This window comes from Mustela nivalis (genome assembly GCF_964662115.1).
Source record: "Mustela nivalis genome assembly, chromosome: 9".
Classification (NCBI taxonomy): Eukaryota; Metazoa; Chordata; class Mammalia; order Carnivora; family Mustelidae; genus Mustela; species Mustela nivalis.
This window is the reverse complement of record NC_139028.1, coordinates 21,740,423-21,762,484: the sequence shown is the minus strand read 5'-3', so window position 1 is coordinate 21,762,484 and position 22,062 is coordinate 21,740,423. Positions and strand designations below refer to the sequence as shown.

At 47.2% G+C, this 22,062-nt stretch overlaps 1 protein-coding gene across 2 annotated transcripts in view; it reads right to left on the bottom strand.

The window, feature by feature from the left end:
* Nucleotides 1-7,386: 7,386 nt before the first annotated feature.
* TMPRSS4 (transmembrane serine protease 4) overlaps nucleotides 7,387-22,062 on the bottom strand; it is a 33,705-nt gene continuing 19,029 nt past the window's right edge. Inside the window, exons 3-14 of one of the 2 annotated variants that reach the window (XM_082683622.1) lie at nucleotides 21,877-21,993; nucleotides 19,008-19,160; nucleotides 17,825-17,954; nucleotides 15,419-15,520; nucleotides 14,410-14,450; nucleotides 14,189-14,263; nucleotides 12,380-12,539; nucleotides 11,134-11,300; nucleotides 10,248-10,346; nucleotides 9,918-10,060; nucleotides 8,576-8,725; nucleotides 7,387-8,186 (exon numbers count right to left, since the gene is read on the bottom strand). In XM_082683622.1, coding sequence (XP_082539748.1) covers nucleotides 8,175-8,186; nucleotides 8,576-8,725; nucleotides 9,918-10,060; nucleotides 10,248-10,346; nucleotides 11,134-11,300; nucleotides 12,380-12,539; nucleotides 14,189-14,263; nucleotides 14,410-14,450; nucleotides 15,419-15,520; nucleotides 17,825-17,954; nucleotides 19,008-19,160; nucleotides 21,877-21,993 — 1,349 coding nt within the window. In that variant the 3' untranslated portion in view covers nucleotides 7,387-8,174. The remainder of the gene's footprint in view (nucleotides 8,187-8,575; nucleotides 8,726-9,917; nucleotides 10,061-10,247; nucleotides 10,347-11,133; nucleotides 11,301-12,379; nucleotides 12,540-14,188; nucleotides 14,264-14,409; nucleotides 14,451-15,418; nucleotides 15,521-17,824; nucleotides 17,955-19,007; nucleotides 19,161-21,876; nucleotides 21,994-22,062) is intronic. The other variant, XM_082683623.1, reaches the window with a different exon arrangement.

Sequence of the window (22,062 nt, the reverse complement as noted above, 5' to 3'; positions counted from 1 at the left end):
ATATATATCCATATGGATAAAGAAGATGTGATATATATATGATATATATATGATATATATATATATTTTGTATATTTATTTCCATAGTTTGGGCATTGTGGACATTTCTGCTATAAACATTGGGGTGCACATGCCCCTTCAGATCACTACATTTGTATCTTTAGGGTAAATACCCAGTAGTTCACTTGCTGGGTTGTAGGGTAGCTCTATTTTCAACTTTCTGAGGAACCTCCCTACTGTTTTCCAGAGTGGCTGCACCAGCTTGCATTCCCACCAACAGTGTAGGAGGGTTCCCTTTTCTCTGCATCCTTGCCAATGCCTGTTGTTTCCTGACTGGTTAATTTTAGCCATTTTGACTGGTGTGAGGTGGTATCTCATTGTGGTTTTGATTTGTATTTCCCTGGTGCCAAGTGATGTTGAACACTTTTCCATGTGTGTGTTAAGCCATTTGGATGTCTTCTTTGCAGAAATGTCTGTTCATATCTTCTGCCGATTTCTTTACTGGTTTATTTGTTCTTTGAGTGTTGAGTTTATAAGTTCTTTATAGATTTTGGATACTAGCCCTTTATCTGATATGTCATTTGCAAACATCTTCTACCCTTCTGTTGGTTGTCTTTTGGTTTTGTTGACTGTTTCCTTTGCTGTGCAAAAGCTTTTTATGTTGATGAAGTCCCAATAGTTCATTTTTGCCCTTGCTTCCCTTGCCTTTGGCGATGTTTCTAGGAAGAAGTTGCTGTGACTGAGGTCAAAGAGGTTGCTGCTTTTGTTTCCCTCAAGGATTTGGATGGATTCCTTTCTCACATTGAGGTCTTTCATCCATTTTGAGTCTATTTTTGTGTGTGGTGTAAGGAAATGGTCCAGGTTCATTCTTCTACATGTTGCTGTCCAATTTTCCCAGCACCATTTGTTGAAGAGACTGTCTTTTTTCCATTGGACATTCTTTCCTGCTTTGTTGAAGATTAGTTGACCATAGAGTTGAGGGTCCATTTCTGGGCTCTCTATTCTGTTGCATTGATCTATGTGTCTGTTTTTGTGCCAGTACCATACTGTCTTGATGATTACAGCTTTGTAATAGAGCTTTAAGTCTGGAATTGTGATGCTGCCAGCTTTGGTTTTCTTTTTCAACATTCCTGTGCTATTCGGGGTCTTTTCTGGTTCTATATAAATTTTAGGATTATTTGTTCCATTTCTTTGAAAAAAGTTGATAGTATTTTGATAGGGATTGTATTAAATGTGCATATTGCTGTAGGTAGCATAGACATTTTCACAATATTTGTTCTTCCGGTCCATGAACATGGAACATTTTCCATTTCTTTGTGTTTTCCTTAATCTCTTTTTTAAAAAGATTTTATTTATTCATTTGACAGAGAGAGATCACAAGTAGGCAGAGAGGAAGGCAGAGAGAGAAAAGGAGGGAAGCAGGATCCCTGCTGAGCAGAGAGACCGATGCAGGGCTTGATCCCAGGACCCTGGGACCACGACCTGAGCTGAAGGCAGAGGCTTTAATCCACTGAGCCACCTAGGCACCATTCCTCAGTTTCTTCCATGAGTGTTCTACAGTTTTCTGAGTACAGATACTTTGCTTCTTTGGTTGGATTTATTCCTAGGTATCTTATGGTTTGGGGGGCTATTGTTAATGGGATTGACTCCTTAATTTCTCTTTCTTCTGCCTTGTATAGAAATGCAATTGATTTCTGTGCATTGATTTTATATCCTAACACTTTACTGAATTCCTATATGAGTTCTAGCAGTTCTGGAATGGAGTCTTTTGGGTTTTCTACATAAAGTATCATATGATCTGCAGAGTGAGAGCTTGACTTCTCCTTTGCCGATTTGGATGCCTTTTATTTCTTTTTGTTGTCTGATTGCTGAGGCTAGGACTTCTAGTACTATGTTGAATAGCAGTGGTGATAGTGGACATCCCTGCCTTGTTCCTGACCTTATGGCAAAACCTCTCAATTTTTCCCCGTTGAGAATGATGTTTGCTGTGGGTTTTTCATAGATGGCTTTGATGATATTGAGGTATGTACCCTCTATCCCTCCACTGTGAAGAGTTTTGATCAAGAAAGGATGCTGTACTTTGTCAAATGCTTTTTCTGCATCTATTTAAAGTATCATATAGTTCTTGTTCTTTCTTTTATTAATGTATTGTGTTACATTGATTTGTAGATGTTGAACCAAACTTGCAGCCCAGGAATAAATCCCACTTGGTTGTGGTGAATAATCCTTTTAATGAACTGTTGGATCCAATTGGTTAGTATTTTGGTGAGAATTTTTGCATCCATGTTCATCAGGGATATTGGACTGTAATTCTCCTTTTTGATGGGGTCTTTGGTTTTGGGATCAAGGTGATGCTGGCCTCATATAATAAGCTTGGAAGTTTTCCTTCCATTTTATTTTTTGGAACAGTTTCAGAATAAGTATTTATTCTTCTTTAAATGTTTGGTAGAATTCCCCTGGGAAGCCATCTGGCCCTGGGCTCTTTGTTGGGAGGTTTTTGGTTACTGCTTCAATTTCCTTACTGGTTATGGGTCTGTTCAGGTTTTCTGTTTCTTCCTCGTTCAATTTTGGTAGTTTATCCCTCTCTAGGAATGCATCCATTTCTTCCAGATTGTCTAATTTGCTGGAGTATAGTTGCTCATAATGTGTTCTTATAATTGTTTGTATTTCTTTGGTGTTGGTTGTGATCTCTCCTGTCTCTGAATCTATTATTTCAATAGAAGTTGCAAATTCTCTGTCATTCACTGATCTTGATTAGATCTTGATTAACTTTTTTTTTGATCTTGATTACATTTTTTGTGTGTATAAAGAAGAGCTTCCCCTCACCACCTCAAGCCACCTTTTTACCTGGAGGTAGATTTCTATGGTGAAGGAGAATGATGATTCCCCCCACCCCCCTTTGAATGCTATTTCAGAATAGGGTCTTGGTTTGACAGCCAACTCTATTGGTGACAAAGGGATCGCATTTTTTTCCTTTCTTTTTTTCTTTTTGTTTATAGGTCTTAACTTACTCTATCTTCCTGGTGAATTGATCCTTTTGTGACTATCTTTTGACTCTCTTTATCCTAAAATCAGTTTTGTCTTTTTGTCCTACATCCCTATTTTAAAAAAAAATATTACATAGCTTTTCCAGCTTAAATTTGGTAAAGTGCTTGTGTTCTAGATCTTTTTTATTTTTTTTAAATTTTTAATGGTTCCCTAACCTAATGTTTTGGGTTTCTCTTTTATAAACAACACATAGCTTGATTTTACATTTTTATCCAACTTGATTAACTCTATATATTAGTTGGTGAGTTTAACATGATTATTGATAACTTTTATTTTTACCATCTTTGTAGATTTTGTTCCATTTTTCTGTGCTTTCTCTTTTTCAGTCTCCTCCTCCTCCCTCTGAGATTGTGTTATTTTCTGTTTGCTTTTCCTTAGTGTATTTCTTATTTTTATTATCTTGGGAGATAAACACTCTATTTCCATTAGAAATGGAAATGGGTGGTTACTCTTCTGACCACTTAAAATATAGTACATACACTTTCTGTAACGTAGCTTTATTCAATATTTAAACTTCTTGAACAATTTCAGAACTTTAGACTATTTTAACTCCACCCATCCCCTCCTGACTCACATGGTATTGTTATCCTGTATTTTAGTTAGGTTTTAAAAAATGAACCCACAAAATAGATGCTATTTTACATAGACAAAGTTCGTTTAAATTTTTGTACGTTTTTACCAGTTGCTTCCCTATGTCTTCTTGCACCTCCATTCTTATTATGAGGATAGTTTTTCTTCTTTCTAAAGTACATATTTGAATTTACCCGAAGGATACAAAATATGAATTAGAAGGGATACATGCACTCTGAGGTTTATAGCAGCATTATCTACAAGAGCCAGCTTATGGAAACAGACCAAGTGTTCATTTATAAAGAAGATGTGTGTGTGTGTGTGTGTGTGTGTGATGGACTCTTACTTAGCAATGAAAAAGAATGAAATCCTGTCATTTGCAATGACATGGATGGAGCTAGAGAGTATTATGCTAAGTGAAATAAGTTAGAGAAAGACAGATACTGTATGCTTTCACTCATACATGGAAACAAAACAAAAGAAACAAACCATTAAAGAGGGGAAAAATGAGAGGCAAACCAAACAACAGACTTTCTTTCTTTCTTTCTTTCTTTGACAGAGAGAGATCACAAGTAGGCAGAGAGGCAGGCAGAGAGAGAGGAGGAAGCAGGCTCTCTGCTGAGCGGAGAGCCCGATACAGGGCTTGATCCTAGGACCCTGGGATCATGACCTGAGCTGAAGGCAGAGGCTTAACCCACTGAGCCACCCAGGTACCCCCAAACAACAGACTCTTAACCAGAGAACAAACTGCGGGTTACCAGAGGGGAGGTGGGTGGGGGACGGGCAAACTAAGTGATGGGGATTAAGGAGGGCACTTGTGATGAGCACTGGGCGATGTATGGAAGTGTTGAATCGCTATATTGTACACCTAGAACTAATATCACACTGTATGTTGACTAGCTGGAATTTAAAAATTAAAAAAAAAGTGAGGTACATACTTGAGATTTTCCTTTAGAGAATATCTGTTGGTAGTATACTCTATTATTGTTTTCCTGAATGCCTTCTTAAAAGGTAGTTTTGTAGGATTCATAATTTGCTGTTGTCTAGGCACACTGAAGAGTCTTGTGGTTCCTTTCCTGCTGAGGGGATGTCTGCTGGCAATCTGTGGTTTGTTTATTTATTTATTGTGAGTGTGTGTGAGTGAGAGAGCACAAGCATAAGTGGAGGGGCAGATGGAGAGGGGAGAGAGAATCCCAAGGAGGCTCCATGCTCAACGTGGGGCGTGATTCCACAACCCCCTGACTTCAGCTGCAGCCAGAATCAAGAGTTGGATGCTCGACTAACTGAGCCACCCAAGGTGCCCATTGCTGTGGTATCTTGATGGTGTTGTAGGTTGTCTGGACTGTTTCTCTGGCTGCTTTAAAGAGTTTCTGTTTATTTTTGGTGTTCTGAAGCTTCATGATCATATACCAAGGTAAGGATTATTTGAATGTTTCCACCTGGGTTGTACATGTGTGTACCTTATAATGGCAAATACTCTGTGTGAGGGTTCATGCCTTTAATGAGTTCCAGACAGTCTCAGCTGTTACCTCTTTAGATGTGGTTTTTCTTTCATATTTCTGTTCTCTCCCTCTGAGACTTTAACCGGTTATGTTAGACCTTCTTATTCTAGCCTCCATTTTCCATAACCTTGTTTTCGTATATATGTGTGTATACATATATATATATATTTAAAGATTTTATTGAGAGAGAGTGCATGTGAGTGCACACACAGGGAGAGGGAGGAGCAGGCTCTCTGTTCAGCAGGGAGGCTGATTTGGGGCTCAATCCCAGGACCCTAGGATCATGACCTGAGCCGGAGGCAGACGCCTGACTGACTGAGCCACCCAGGCACCCCCGTATATATGTATATTTTATTTTCTTATTTCTTTCTGCAGTAAACTTAGTAACTTCTTCAATCTACCTTACGGTTTGTTGATCCTCTCTTAATCTATGTCTGAAATGCTACTTAACCCAAACATTCATTTTATCATTTTAATAATTATAGTTTTTATTTCTAAGAGCTCTATTTGTTTCTTCTTCACATCTACCTATCATATTTGCTTATTAAAATACTTATTTTTTTTGAACAGAAAATAAGCGTTGGTGGAGAATGTGGGGAAATTGGAACCCTTGTGCACTGTTGGTGGGAATGTGAAATGGTGAGATCCTTATGGAAAACAATAAAAAATTAAAAACAGATACCATATCATACAGCAATTCTACTTCTGGATATACATCCCAAAGAATCGAAAGCAGGATCTTGAAGAGAGATCTGTAGACCCATGTTCATGGCAGCATTATTCACAATAGCCTAAAGGTAGAAGCAACCCGGATGTCTGTTTTGATAAACAAAACGTGGTATAAATAATGGAATATTATTCAGCTTTAAAAAGGAAAGAAAATCTGACGCAGGCTACAACCATGGATAAACCGTGAAGACACTCTGCTAGGTGAAATAAGCACAGGAAGGCAAATACTATATGATTCCACTTACATGAGGTACCTAGAATAGTCAGCTTGATAGAGACAGAAGGTAGGCAGGTGGCTTCCAAGTATTCAGGGGCAGAAGAAATGGGGAGTTACTGCTTAATGGGTACAGAGTTCTGGAAAGGAAAAAACAGCTTTGAGATGGATGGTGGTAATGGTTGCACAGCAATGTGAATATATTTAACACCATTGAACTGTATACTTACAAATGGTTGATATTAAGTTTTATGGTTTTTTTTTTAAAAAGATTTTATTTATTTATTTGGCAGAGAGAGCACAAGAAGGCAGAGAGGCAGGCAGAGAGAGAGGGGGAAGCAGAGAGCCCGATGTGGGGCTGGGTCCCGGGACCCTGAGATCATGACCTGAGCTGAAGGCAGAGGCTTAACCCACTGAGCCACCCAGGCACCCCTCATGTGGGTTTTAAATTAAAAGTATTTAAAAGTGTCTTAAAATGTGGAAAACGTACCTATTTTAAATTTCTTTAAAGATGCATAAATTATTGGCGGTCCTATAGTGTGATAGTTTATAGCATGAACATTGGAGTCAGAATACTCATATTCACTTTTCCCATATGTAACCCCAGGCAAGATACTTAGCCTCATTGAGTCTTACTTTCTTACCCCTAAAATGGGGATGGGATATGAATGGCATTGATCTTGTAGGTTTGTGTGAGTCTTAAATGCTCAGTACACAGTGAAGCACTTAGAATAGTGTCTGGCAGGTAGAAGTATTCTACTGTATCACTTTTTCTTATAATCTGATAATTCTAACATCTAAGGTCCTTGAGGTTTTAAATTTGTTATTTTTGATGATTCCTACTCCCAAGGTTTTCTTTTTAAAAAACCTTGGCTGATCTTTGATGGTGATCACTGGGTCTGGGTTTAGTTCTGATCTCAGCTTTCATATAAGTCTTGGTCCCTTGGACACCCCAGATTTTAGTTAGCTGTTGCCCCCAGATACCTATCTTTGTTTCAGCTCATGATTCTGATAGCTTTGTTTGGTTGATTTTTTTTTTTTTTTTTGTCTTTGAGGATTTCTGTTATTTTCTGAGAACCTACTAAAACATTGTCAAGTATATTTAGGATCTGACCAAGTATATTCAGGATTTAGGCCTCAGAATACCCAGGCCCCAATTCAGTGGCCTGAGAAGTTTATGGGGCTTAATCCTCTGACCATTTGCATGTAGGACTTGTGCTTATGTCCCTAGAACCCCACTAATGGACCACCTCAGACTTTACAGGTGATAATTTTTTTTTTTTTTTTTTAAAGAATGAAAGCAACCGGCCTGGACTCTCTAGGTAGAAGTAAGGACTCAAAGGTGCAGTATTTCTTTCCAGCCCCTGGGGGAACCATGATTTACTGTCAGTCTTGAGTACCAAAATCCTCCCTCTCCCAAGTCATAGGTGTTCTCTCTGGTCTTTGGGTCTCTTTTTCGTTGTTTGAGAATCCGTGGTCTCCCCAAGAACTTTTCATACTCAGGTTCAAGAATGATGCAATAGTTCTAGCTCAGTTCTTAGCATGCAGCCCAGTCCGCCTGTGTCAAGGTCTTCACACACCTGTTTAATAGCAGCAGCTATAGAGCTAACAGTCATAACACTAAGTAATAGTTGTACCAATAGCAGGACAGTGCATTTTAAATTACAACTGGTTTCTTGCTCTGTTGGGCCTGAGGATGGGTGGAGGAGAGGGCTGGCTCAGACTCTTTTCTCCCTCTACTCCAATCCTTGGTGATCTGGGTTCTCATTGGAGAGTCTGCTTCTATTCATCAAGGTGGGAAGGTTTCTTTTGTGCTTAGCATGCCTCTGAGACCTTGGCCAGAAGGCTGGCCTGTCCAGTGGACTGTGTCTTTCTCCCAGGGATATCAGGAGCCCCAGGGGTGGCAGTGCTGGGGCTGCTGACTTCCTTCTGGGTGCGTTTGAGCTGTGAGGTCTTTTACAAGAATGGAGGCCCTTTGCTGCACGAAGAAATGTTAAGGCTGTGGGCAGAGTGGTGTGCGCTCGGGGGCTCTTGCTCCGTCACACTTCTCGGATCCCCAGGTGGGCAGGACAGGGGGAGGCTGTTTCCAGGAGAATGGAGGGGCAGCAGCATCATGACTCCGACTATGATAAGAGACCAAAAAAGACATGATTTGAAACTGAACAAGGTGGTGATGTGTGTGGAATTACACTTTTTTGAAGCTCTTTTCTCCTCTCTCCTCTAGGGAATTTTCTTGAGCCTTTCCACCCTCCTCCTTAATGGAGTCTGTTCCTGGGAAACGCTCTGCCAGAGAATAGAGAATGATAAAGCTGGGTGTATTCTATACCCTAAGGCGTTTGCATTCATTTGAAATCTCAGACTAAGAAATTTCAGCTCTTCTGGTGGAATTGCAGATTTTCCCTGGTGGGGAAGATAATTTAGGATGTCCGGGGTCATCTCAGAGCCATTTAAATCAAACTAAAGATAGTTTGTATCTTTAAGGTGGAGGAAGGGGGCGGCACAACAGGCTCACCTTCCGGACATTGTAGATCCAGTTGAGATAGGCTGTGACCTTGGTGTATACTCCTGGGGTGCTGGGGCCCCCACAGCCGTGGCCCCAGCTCACGATGCCCACCACTTGCCACTGGTCAGAGTGATACATCAGGGGCCCACCGCTGTCACCCTGTGAAACACCAGAACAGGGGTTGCTGGGGAGGGCAAGCAGGGGCAGGGTGGAGGAGTGGGCTTCTCTTTCTTCCCCGCCTCGCACCAGCTCATCTGTTCCTCTGTATGCCCCCCACTGCTCCCCAGTGTTCTATGCTGTTCTGCCCTCATTGCCTCTGCTCATGCTGTTCCTGCAGCCTGGAAGGCCCTTTCTTTTGAGGCAAAAGGGTTCTTTTTGTGGTCAAGTAAGTTGTTGGTGTGCCTTCTCTCAGATTCACAAGGCACGCTAGCAAACTCAAGGCTCTAGGGTTCCTCAGTGAGAAGCCTGATTATCTTTGTTTAATCCGGTACTTCCTAAATTTATTTAGCTGCTCACGGGTTGCCTTTTGCATGCCAGGTACCATTCTAGACAACTGGGATTCAATCAATGAAAGGAACAAAGATCCTGCCCTCAGGGACCTTAGAGTTAGATGGAGAAGAGAGAGAGAATAAACAAGCAAAAAACTCAACAGACCAGAGCATGTCAGATAGTGAAAAGTGCATTACTTTGGGTGTCTGTCCCAGCTCCTATAGCCCCCGAGACTTCCTCCCTCAGAACCCAGTAACACCATAGCCTAACTGCCCCTCTTGCCCACCACTGTGAACTCCCTAAGGGCAGAAGACACTGTCCCCAAAACCCAGTATTCACCTGGCATTCAAGTGATGGCCAAGAGCTATCTCTTGAGTGGAGGAATTTAATGACTGAGAATGGGGTTGGAGTGGGGTTAAGGGCTTTAGTGAAAATGGCTCGGAAGAACCTCTGGGTATGGAGGGAGTGAAAATGTATTTAGGGACTAATGGGGTTTGGGGGCAGGGGAGGCATTGTTCCAGGGCTCATCCAGCAGGAGATGGGTTTTCTCTAGTCTAGTGCAGCATCTTGACAGTTCTAGAGAAAACAGACCTGGCCGTCCTGCCCTCACGTGACTCCTACTCCTGTGGGTGATGGGAGGTAAGAGCAGGTGGGTTGGCTAACCACCTTTGTAGGTGAAATACACACCTGAAATCTTTCTGCTTGTCTCTGTCCATCCTTTCCCTCCCTCTCTCTGTTCTTCCCTTCATCACGATTGAGTGCCCACTGTATGCAGGACTTCATTTGGGGCTGTTGGCCTCTGGACTTAACTTGTTTTTCCAGGACTAAAATCTCTATCCAAGGAACTCCCTCATGATCCCACCTGGCAGGTATCCACGCCGCCCTCCAGGATGCCGGCACACAGCATCTGCTCAGTAACTTCCCCCTGGTAGGCATCCTCTGCGTTGCACCGAGTATGGTCAATGACCTGGACCGAGGCCTGCAGCAGTGTGTCAGACAGCTTTCCTGGGAAGGTGAAACACATGCGTATTCCCATTCTTGCCTCTTACCCCCACCCAGGATAATTCTCTGGGTTACCTGGCATCTCAGTGCTTGGATTTCCAGGATGGGTTTTTTCCCCCAGGGTGGTCCTCCTTCCCATCACCTCCAGGAGCTGCTCCCTCAGCCCTGTGTTCCTGAGCCCAGGACTTACCTCCATCCTGCTTCGTAAAGCCCCATCCAATGACCCAGAGCGGGGTGGCTGGAGTGAGCTCCTCATCAAAAAAGGGTAGGCAGATGGGCCTGACTGTGCCTGCCAGGAGCAGAGAGAAAGCGGAGAGAGCCTGATGGCTAAGTACTCTGGAAAGGTTGACACCAGGGTTTCTATGACCTGTATTCCAGGGGATGTTAACAGAAGTGGCATGAGAAAGTTCTGTGGTCAAATAAGTTGAAGTATAGTTTAAACATAATACAAGCAAATTAAAAATTAAAGGCCTTATCATATCTTTATATGCTAGTGTGCCCCAAGAAAAGAGCTCTACTATAAAAATGTTTCCCAAATTTAGGATAGAACCCTTTTTTTTCTCCAAGGGACCAGTGTCCTGTGGAACTGACAGTTGCAAATGCTGAGAAATACTATCCAAGCATGAGTCATCTAACAGAGCTGTTCAAAGAGTCCATGGGCTGCTTTAAAGGTAATGAGCTCTCTGCCTGTGGAGGAAACCAGGTGGGCACAGTAACCCCTTGGCAGAGATATGGTGCAGGCTCTTGGCACTCATTGAGGGTGGAGGATGGACTAGAAGATCTTTTAGTTCCCTTACAGCCCCAAGATTGGATGAGTCTATGATTCTCACTTGATATGCTCCACATGGAGAAAACAGACCTCAAAAGAACCCAGCTTGACAACTGAAAGGTTTGTGAGCTGACAACTGAAAGGGTTCTTATGGCCCCTCACTGATGTTAGGCTGGTGTATTCACCGGAAACAAATGTACAGCTGAGGGCTTGAGAGGAGAAGCAGTGTGCCCAAGTCCATGTAGTGAGCTAGTAGCAGAAGGGGAGTATAACCTGGCCTAGGGGGTCTGTTCCCACATGCCCTCACCAGAGAATGTGAGTGGGAACTGCAGCTTCACGAGGGCAATGTCCTTCTCTTTTGGGTACGTGGTGTTCAGCTCAATGACGAAGATGCTGGCCACAGGCAGGGATGGGAAGTTGTCCAGTTTATCTGAGCCAGCCCTCACTTTCCAGGTGGACACATCGTGATGCTTCCTGGGGTGGAGGCAGAGACAGCGGGGTTCAGGCCTGAACCAAGCCTGTGCAGTCTTTGCCCACAGCTGGGTCCCCAGGGCGCTGGGGGTCGGGGTGCTGAATGTTCCTGCTGTAGGGGGTTATGATGGTGAGGCCAGGGGTGGTAGAGAAGGAGCAGGTCTGAAGAATCCCTTACAAAAGGACAAATTCTAAAAGGGAATTTGATCCTTTCCCCTGGTGAAACTTGCTCAAGGAAACTTCTAACTGGAGGGCTAGGGAAGGGGCTGTTCCCATCACCTGAGCTCTGGGGTCCTGGCACTTTCCTGCCCCCGGTACTGTCTGTGCTACTCATGTGGTACTCGTATTGTCAGTTTCGTTATGCACTTGTCTGTCTGCCTCCCGACACTCCTGCCTGCATAGTGTGCATGGGTGGTTTCCCAGGAAAGGACTTAGAGCTTTGTCAGATCTCAAAGGTTAAGAATCTCTGGCCAACACTCTGAATTCCTCTAAGGTGCTGACAGAGCTAATGCATACGGATACATAATATAGTACTCATTAGATATTGAATGAATGAATGAATGAAGGAAGGAAGGAAGGAAAGTGAAGAGGGCCTGGGAGTAGTCCTTTCCCAGAGGTATGGGCAGGCCTCTCTCTGCTGGCTTGTAAAGGAATCTATGCTTTCTGCTTTAAGTTTTTGGGTATAATGGGGGAGTGACAGTGATTCTCAACCCCAGAACCACTCCAGAGATGACTGGCAGAAGGAGCACATTCTCAGGACTCCAGGAAGATGGATGGGAAGAGCTTCTGTGGAGTGAGTAGGGACTGGACTGAGGACCCTGGGTATCTGATTGCTTCCCAACTAGAAGAGGTCAAGCTTGGTGATCAAGCTTGGTGACCAGCGCCTTCTCCTCAGACCCTGGGTGGCTAACAAAGGATGTTCAGTGTCTCATTGGGGGTGGCCACACCCAAGGACGTGTTCTTTAGAGGGAGGGGAAAGAGAGGGTAGGGGTTTGGAAAACAGGCTGGGAGGCAGGGAACCCGGATACTTAGGCCCCTCCAAGGCTTTGAGCCCCCAAGGCTTCCTTGTGGTGCAGCCTTACCTGAAACAGTGGGCTGCCGTGAGGATCCAGTAGGGGTCCAGAATGCTCCCTCCACAGATGTGTTGTTTGTTGTACTGGATGCTGACCTGCCAAGGCCAAGAATCCACAGAGGCCGTCTCCCCGCCCACTACCCGAGGGGCCTTCAGGCTGTCCCCACAGGCTGGAGTCAGCAGGGAGGGGGGAGAAATCAGGAGTTAGGCTCTTGAGGGATGGACTGCCTCCCCTTGGAGCCCTGAGTCAGTTCCCTTAGAGCAGGGCCCTTATGACTTGGACCTGGAGGGTTGGGGAGGACCGCCCATTTTGAGTTATTCTTAGGGAGCTGGTGTCTCAGACCATAGACTTTTTCCCAATCTCCATCTCCTTTTTTGGGCTTTGGATGTGTTTATATTGTGAACATGGGTGTATCCATTGTGCTGGGAATTCATGGCCTTCAAACCACAGGTGATAGAGAAGTACAAAAGTCCTGCCCAGGTGGAGTGTCCCAGCTGCTCCTGCGGAATATTGGCAAGCAGATGCCCACAAACTGCTCTGGGAGCCGGGACTGGGAAGAACATTCCAGATACTAGATCTTCCTATCCTAAACTCACCTTTTTCCAAGTCCCTTCCCCTGTGATGAGTAAGTTTCCCAATTTGACATCCTATGCTCTTTCATATGCCACTGTCCTTGGCTTTTCCATCATGGCCCTAAAGCTCTGGTAAAAGCCTCATTCCCATCTCCCTGCCCTCCAGTCTCTCCAGTCCTGGTGGTCATGGCCACAGTGGTGGTTCTCTCAGGAAAAGGCTGCCATTCTTTCTGGGCCTATGCCAGCCAGGGGCTTTTCAGATACTTGTTATTCCAAAATCTGCTTTCTCCGTGTCTCCTTGCTCCCTCACAGCGCAGAGGCATCTTTCTTTCTAGAGCAGAGTTCAAAGTCCTTCTGGCAGCTGCCCACTGTCCTTGTCTGAAGTTTCCGTCTAGCCAAATTGATCTGCTTGTGTAGCTCCCTAAAAAGTTGTTCTGCTTTTGCTTGAGGAAGCCCCCATCCCTGAGATGCTGTCCTATTGCTATTTATCTAAACCATTGATCCATTCAGCAAATTTGAATTAAGTGCCTACTGTGTTCAGGGACGCTGGGAGGAGAGTTGAGGACAAGAAAGACAGACAGACGTGGTCCTTCCCTTTTGGGAGCCTACAGCTCAGTGTTTAGCCTGGGTACCACCCCCTGGGAGCCACCCAATCCCTGGAGACTCCCCCACCCCCATCCTGGAATTTCCATAGCCTGCTCCCAGTGTTGGCCTGTCTTTCATTTCCTTTGTGCTTTGGTCTTCCTGTTAAGACTGACAGCTCCTCAAGGGAAGATCTGTGACTCCAGCCTCCCTGTGACATCAGGGCCATTCAGCTCAGAGCACAGATGATGTGACTAATGGTTCAGTCATTCACTAGCTAGCCACCACACACCAGGGATTGTGGGCATCACGTGCTCATGATAGAACGTCTTAACATCCAACAGGGAAGCCTATATACTACCCAACGGCAAAGGCAGTGACAGTGGCCTTGTTCCATTCCGCCTATCCAGTATCTAGCCAGCCTGGCAGGCTCTGTTCAGTTCTTCCACAAGTCTGGGAGGACAAGCTGGGTCACAGAGCTTGTTTTCTCTTCTGTTCTCTGTAAGGATCTTCTGGGGCAGTTGGACAAAAGGCTTTCTTGGGAAGAGGAACCTCAGAAGGGTCAGGTGAATTACTCAAGGTCACACTGGAAGCCAGTGGGACTGGTGCCTGGGTCTCTCTGTGGCAGTCAGCTATGAGCTCTGTTCAGTCTGGCACCACCCACCTGTGGTCTTGCATCTTTTTCTTTCTCTCTGTTCTCTGTCTCTCTCTGTTATAAACTCCTTGAAGGAGCACTTCCCTACAAACCCAAGACCGAAAGAAGTAAGTTTGGGACAAAACAGAGAGAAACTTAGAGTCTGAGAGATTTAAGAATGAAGATGAAGGTCTTTCTCCCCACTCTTTGCTGGCCCAGGGCCCAAACCCTCAGAGATGGGGCGTACTCACCAAGGCAGTGCAGGGAGACCAAGGAGCCTGAGAGACAGGGTCTGGAAGGGAGACACAGGGCCTTGAGGTTTCTGTGGGAGGTGCGGACTTCGGTCCCCTGATCCTGTTGACCCCAGTCCCCTTCCTGAAAAATCTGGAAGATTTTCCCGGGAAATCTGGAATCCACATGCTGAGGTACTATATAGAAACCACGTGACCATTTAGTTCAGTGCAATTCAGTTGGCTTGGGTTCAAGATCCTTGATTTTAAGGACTCACAATGTGCTGGGCCCTGCCTGTGTCCGAGCCCAACCCGAGCCCTTGGCATCCTGGAGTGGATGGGAGAGCAGAGCCTGGAACAGTGTCTGTAACACTGTGCACTTTTCAAATGAACGAAAAGGGGGATTTCAGTGGAATTACAGGCACACGATCCTTCTGCTACCATCTTGGTTCTTTTTAAGATTTACTCTCTGGAGAATGAGCAGCCCTCAGCAGCAGCCCCAAATGTTAGGGAGCCAGCATCCTCTCCGGTACTCTCTGCTGCCGTGTGACCATTTTTCTCTAGATGCTGAACTGTCATGTGGGGTGGAGAGGCAGAGGAACAGGCCGCTGCCAGAGGCTGTGGGGCCTTTTCTCTGGAGAGCTGGGAACGTGGAGAGGCCTTACCCTGGCCTCGGTAAGTGGCGGGATGGATAGAGTGGCCTTTGGAATCTTGCCTGTTGGGTTTAATTGGGAGTGTAAAGCAGTAGGAAAATTTTTCGTTTTATTCTTGGATGAGAAGGCCACCCATACGTGGACATGATACCTTGTCCAGCTGTCTGTTTTATATGAAAAATGGAGTCAACCCAGAAAACCTCTCAGAAATCTGATTCTCTAGCTCTTGGTATCTGACAGTCTGCATGGCCTGGAGTTCTTCCTGTGTTCTGACTTATATTCCCCTTGCTGCACCTGCTTGGGCTGGCTGCCTACAGCCCTGATGGCAGCCTCCATATGCGAGCCTCTCGTGGGCCAGGGGCCATCCTCCCACTTACCCACTTAGGTTTTGCACCTGAAGCTCTTGGCCATTTTCTGTGATTCCAACAACATCCAGATTTTGGTCTGGGCCAATCTCCACAGCTTTGAAGGTGGGTTTGCTGCTCACATTGGGAGAGAGAGAGAGAGAGAGAGAGAGAGAGAGAGACGTGAGCTAGGGCAGGAGGTTAGGAGATGTCAGGAGTAGCCCCTACTCCCAGGAGCTGTGGTGGGAAAGAATGTGTCCCAGGACTCAGATCTGGGCACAATGCTGATGTGGTCTTGCTTTCCCAGAACTCTGGACAAGTTATGGACATGCTTTCCTAACTCCCAGCTATAACCCTATTTCAAATGTCATAGGATATTTTCTCCTGGGTCATAGCCAGAGAATTAGAATGTGGATATCTGGTTTTCTGAACAAGGCATCTGGGCTGAATTGGGTAGGAGGGGTACTTTATGGCTCCCTTGGAGGTAGGACAGGATGAGATCAATCTTCACATGAGTCCAGAAGAGTCTCTCCCTTGGAGCACCCACCCTCTTTCTCTCTATCGATCCGTGTTTGTCTAATTTCAAACACGGGTTTAAGTTTTAGCTCCTCCAGGAAGTCTTCCCTGAGTCATCCTGTTGTCCTGATCGTCTGTTCTTCCCCATTCAGCTATGCTAGTGCTGGTTCTGTGTGCAGGGTTCAGGATGACTGAGGCATGGGGTTACTGGCCACTGATGCTCTCACATTCCCGGGCAGGAGTTGTGCACTCCTGATGGGCCCGGTACACCTAGAAGGGCCTGGGTGTGGCGGTACTGGGTTTCAGAATCCTGGAGATGGAGGCTTTGGTCCTGCCTCTGACATTAGCTTGATGTGTAACCTTGACAGGTCACACCCTTCCTTGGGTTTCCTTAAGCCTCACTTTCTCCCTCTGTAGAATGAGAGGTGGACCCCCTGATCTCTAGAGCCTCTCCCATATTGAGCCATCTCAGGTTTATGGTCCTGGGACAAAAAGGGCTTCTTATCTAGGTGGAGGAAGGAGAGAGTAGAGAAATCTGAGACGTGGAAGGAGGGACAGTGGTGGAAACGGATAGTCCCTGGAAAGCTAAGCTGTGTTCACCCATTACATCCTAATGAATAATTCTGACTAGCTTTGATTCTGCAGAACTCAAGAAGCCAGCTGGTTTGGTGCATTAGTGTACTCCAGAAGGGCAGAAACGTTAGCATCCTATTACCTTAAGAAGCCTGGGAGACACCTTGGTTGCATAAGGCAGCCGCAGCCGGCGGTGCTGCCCATGGTGCTGCCCATGGCACTGGGCCCTGCTGATGCTGCAGTGGCTGGACTGCAGTGAGGAGGAGGGGCTTGCTGCAGGGGAGGCCTGGCTGCTGCTGGAGGAGGGGTAAGAGCAGGGGCCAGGCATAAGCAGCCCAACTGTGCCACATGGAGATTGTTGAGCAGCAGAGAGGCCTGATAACCAGAGAGCACAGGGGGCCCCAAGGTCTGATGGATCAGTAATGCTGCCGGGAGCATTTACTGAAAAAGGACCTGGAGGCTGCTTTAAGGGACGGAAGAGAGTTCCGTGATTGACTGACGGTGTCTGCCTAGCAATTCTCATTTCTGCCTAGACCAGTTTCCTAGAGTCCTTGGGGACCTGCCCCACTCTGCAGCTGAATAAATGGGTTCTTTTCACTCCTTTCTGGTTATGCTTTCTGAGTGGTCGGTGGCTTCACTTCTCTTCCCTTTATAGGGAAGTCCTGGGGAGGAGAGAATTACCCAAGCTGGAAACAGAGATGCTGCGAGAACTCCTGATAGGGGGCTTGGGCACAGCCCCCAAGCCTCTCCCTCCCCAGCTCCTACCAGGCGAGTTACTTATCTTTCCTGAACCTGTTTCTAAAATAGATACAGTAGTAACGACCCTATTGGTTTTTGCCAAGATCAAATGAATATAATGCATCAAGCAGATCACCCTTATGATTATATAACTCTTCACCACTGAAGCTTTGGAGCTGCTGTAGAAATTTGCTGGCAGAGCTGTGATTGCCGATGGGGCCTCAATGGAATCAGGTTTGTTTAAACTGAGTTTTAATCAATGGGACATTGAATAAGTAAGTATTACACTCTGGGGCGGGGCAGCTTCTTGTTGAGCTGTGAAGGAGTGAGGGTCTCGAGGAGCCAGCATGGTGTTGGGGGTGCGTGGTGAGGCTTACATTCTCTCGCTGCACCTGATAGCTCTCCTATGACATTGCCAGTACTTGCCCCAATTAACCCTTGAGGAAACCGGGGTTTAGGAGATTGAACTTCATGTTGGTTCTATGCTCAGGTTCAAGAGCAGTTCTGTCTGACTTCTGTATCTATATTTTTAGGAAGGGAGAGAGGAAAAGAGGAAGGAGGAAGGAAGTCGTAGGGGTTAGGGGACGGCCTCTGGAGGCTGGGGCCGGGTACCTGGCATAACCCATCTGCCCACAGGCTGTCTTGGCCAGAGCTTCTGTGAAGTTGTCAAAGCAGGCAGAGGCCCAGCTCTGTGTGGCCGGGTCCAGCACTTGGAGGGTGGATCGGTCCCTGGAGAGGCGGACTGAGAGGGGAAAAACCTGGGTCAGTTCCAGGGCAGGGATCTGTCTGGCCCATCTCCCTCAGAATTCATCATGGGACCAGCACAACCTCCCTACGCCCAGACCATAGAGCACTACAGAAAACCAGCCCTTTCAATTTCAAAGGACATTCTTCTGTTTGGCTTTGCCTGATTGAGCCTTATTTCAGTGGTAGCGAGGGTGACCAGATGTCCTGGAAGGAACCTCCTCTTGTCTTGGTAGAATTACCAGCAGCTCTCCATTTTATTCTTACAGATACCAGTTTTGGTGATCTATGGTGACTCTACCCATGGTCCTCATGGCCTGCCTAGCCTGGGGGACTTCTCACTGAGGAACCTAGCTTCCTTTTGATGTGAGGGAGGAGGTTGAGAGGGAAGTATTATTGGCAGTAGGATGGCCGGTGCCCATAGACATTTGACTTCTGATTAAAAAAAAAAAAAAAAAAAAAAGGATATGTGCAAGAAGTCACTTTGTCCTGCCCGTCAACCCCCCCCAACACCCATCTCCTGGCTGACTTTTCTCTCCAGAGCCCAAGTACTAGGTGAATGAAGCTGGGCCAGCCCCATATGAAAAGAACGTGAGTTTTTGTTGGAAACCTCTTCTAGTCCTTTGAAGGACCTAGCTCAGTCTTGTTACATAGCAGGCTACAATAAACACCTAAGGGATAGAAGGATCAATAGTTAATGGCCTGACACCCACTTTTCTAGTCCTCTTGAAAGAACAGATGTCATAGAAAGGAGGGAACTCCCCAGCGTTATCCAATCCAGCTGCATGCCTCAGTTCCACCCCAGTGTAGCAGAACAAGGCAGGCTATGTTACAATTTCCTGTCCCTTCTAGCCTGCATCTGTTCCTCATTTTCACCGAGTCCTTGCTCCGTGTTAAGTACTGGGAATCTAGTCCTGTTGCTCTTACGAACCTTGCAGCAGGGATGGAAACTGACCAGTCAGTTGGCAGATGCTGTGCCTTGAACCCAGGGGGACCTGAGCTGGTTTCCTGCTGTGCCCTCCCCCCTGGTCCCTCCAGCCCCTGTACTCACCTGCCACTGGGGACCCATCAGGGAAGGTCTTGACACAGTGCTGCTCGTCCTCCCCAGAGGCACAGTCCTGCTGGCCATCACACACTTGCCTCCTTGAGATGAAGTGGAGAGGCTGCCCGCAGAGGAAGTAGTATTTGTCCAGAATCATCTTGACTGGAAGGCAGGGGCAGGGAGGGGGCAGAGAGGACTGACCGTGAAGCAGGCAGCCCTGGTGGGAGTGGGGGATGGGATAGGCTGTGTTTCCCTGAAATCGTGCTGGGCTTCAAAATAGGCAGGTGAGGGTTCCAGACCCAGTGATGCCACTTGATAGCCTGGGTACGTGGTGCTGAGCCTCTGTTTCTGTCTCTGTAAAGTAATGCCTGTCCCATACCTATATGGTGTGAAGCAAGAGAATGTGTGGGAGAAACTTTAAAACAGCCCCACTGGCCTCATCCTCCCGGTGCTGGCACAGTACCTCTGGTAATGAGCCCAAAAGATGAGAGTGCTGCCCTGCCGCCTCCCCTGTGACTTTAGACCTATCACATCCTCTCCCAGGGCCTCAGTTTTCTCAGCTGTACAGTAGGGTGAGGTGGTTGAGAACGTTTCGTGAGCTTGTGGCCTTGAGGGTCTTGTAACCACCAAGTGCATGCAGTTATGGGTCTGGGTGTTTTTTATCTGGGGCTGAAAGAGCCATGGAGGGGCTGGTGTTTCGTTGGGTTTTGTCTCCTCCCTGCTGCTTTCAGATTCTGTTCCTCCTTTGCTGCCTTGGCTGATGGGAATGAGTCTAGTGTTTGTGACTCCTCAGGCAATGAATACTTCACATTTCTAAAGGCTCCTGGTAGGAAGAGACCCTCCTGCCCAACTGACCCCACCCTTGGCCCCAAGCTCCCTCCTGCCTTCCAGCGTTACCCCTGCCTAGCCACCCTAGGTGATGGTGACAAGTCTGACCGTGGCCTCGCTGCACACTGTGGAGAGCTTCCCATGCACTGCCTTGTGTCATCCTGACCATGATCTGAGGAGCCAGGTGTTGTGATTAATTCACATTATGGTGGGTTTACAAAGTCGGGGTTTAATTCCCCAGGCCACACAGCACTTCTGTGTAGAGCCAGGATTCCAATCAGGGTCTGTCTAACCCCAAAGCTCTTTGCTACCTCTCCATGCCTTCCCTGAGGGGCTTTGAGTTGGGGTCTGCTGGCCTGGATGCCCTGGGTGTGAGGGAACACAGGAGAAGGAGAAGGCTGGATCTTTCCTAGACCTTCAGAGTTTGGTTCATGGTCAGGGCCCAGGGTAGAGCAGGGTCATTCTAGCCTCTTGATGACAGTGTCATCAGTTGAGATCCCAGAAGCCAAAAAGTTGAGGGAACCTTGCCTGGGATGGAGGCTCAGATGACCTCCTCTGGTTGCAGAACCCGGGGGACTACAGGATGGACACCACACAGGACCTTGTGGGATGGGGAGACCTCAGTTCTAAATTGTGCACCACTCCTGCCCAGGCATGCCTGGATGGTTCTGGCCCCTTTTTCTCTCTCCAGTGTGGCCAGCCATATGCTCAGAGAAAGCCAGCTCTCCTTTGTATTAGCGTGAATAGAACAGGCTTAGGACAGCTGCTCTGCTGCTGCTGCAGACCCAGGGCCAAGGGCCAGCCAAGGTCATGAAGAAATGTGCCAGCTCTCAGGGGTGGGGTGTAGGTAGTGTTTGTGTTGTGGATCTGCATTTCTTTTGCCACAGATGGAAAAGGACTTGCTCCATCTGGGTCCTGGGGTCCCGTTCCAGCTGTCTCTAAGTGTCAGGCCTCCTCTCTGAGCCCCGATGCTCAAGTGGAGGAGGAGGGTGTGGGCCCAGTGATCGCCGAGTCTTGGTGGTTGCTGCTAGTGGAAATGCCACTCTGGCTGTGAGTGCAGGCTCCTGAAGGGCCCATCCTCCCTGGGTTAACAAATGCGTGCTTTTGTGTGTGGCTCTGTCACATCTTTGCACCCTGTCTGGTGACCCACACTTTGGCACCACCTGATTTTCATCTGGGTGTTTTACTCACATTATCTCCTCCTCCTCCTCCTCCCCACATCCCTCTGGGAGAGACAGGATGTTTTACAGAGGAGAAGACTAAAGTTGAGAGCGGTCAAAGGACTTACTCAAGGTCACATGGCAGCAAGGGGTGTCCTGACTGCTAGCCTGGTCTGCTGTGCCCTGCTCCCCACCCTGAGAGAGCAGTCAGTAGCCTGCTATTACTGTGGCGGGTCGGCGGGGGGTGGTGGGGAGGCAAGGACAGTCGGTGGCGGAGTGGGAGTGGAGACCAGGGTGGTGGGCATGGCAGGTCATTCAGTTCAGTCTTCATTACTGAATGGCCTGCCGGAGATCACACTGCATCTCGGGCACTGGCCAAGAGGAAGACAGAGCTTAAGGCAGTGTGTGTGTGGTGTGTGTGTGCGTGTGTGTGTGTGCATGTGCATGCGCTATCTGCCTGGGTGGCTTCCCCTGTGCTCCCTGTGTGGGTCCCTGCCTCAAAGGTGAAAGGGCTCCCCAGTCTTCTAGCTGTTAGGGCTGCTTAGGTTTCTGCAGGCACCTGACTAAGGAGGCAGAGGCATGGCCCATTCCCTGCGTGGGTTCGTACTATGTGCAGCTATGCGTTCCGGTGGTAGAGTTCATCTGGGGTAGGTGGGGGCTGCGTTCACCTCCCCCTTTGACTCTTGGAGGAAGGCTTCCTTCAGAGCAGGGGGTGGACAGATGTCACACAAAGCTTTCTGCAGCTCAGCTGTCTGTGGCTGCTAGGTGGAAGGGTGGTGGGTAAGGTTGTGCTCCGAGGGGCAGGTGGGAGCTTCAATTTCCTGTGGGGTTGAAGGGGAGGTGGGGGCAGTCATGAGGGGGTGAGGGCAGGGCTGGGGGCTGCCACTTACTGAGGACAGCCACGATGATGATGGTCGCCAGGCTCAGCAGCGCTGCGATGATTGGGACCCCCACCTTTTTGAAGGTCTCCAGGGGAGGAGTTCGGGGTTTGCGCAGGGGGGTGACATCTGTGAGGCAGAGGGACAGAGTCTGCTGTTAGCACTTGGAGCTCACCCCACCAAGGCTCACAGCCTACC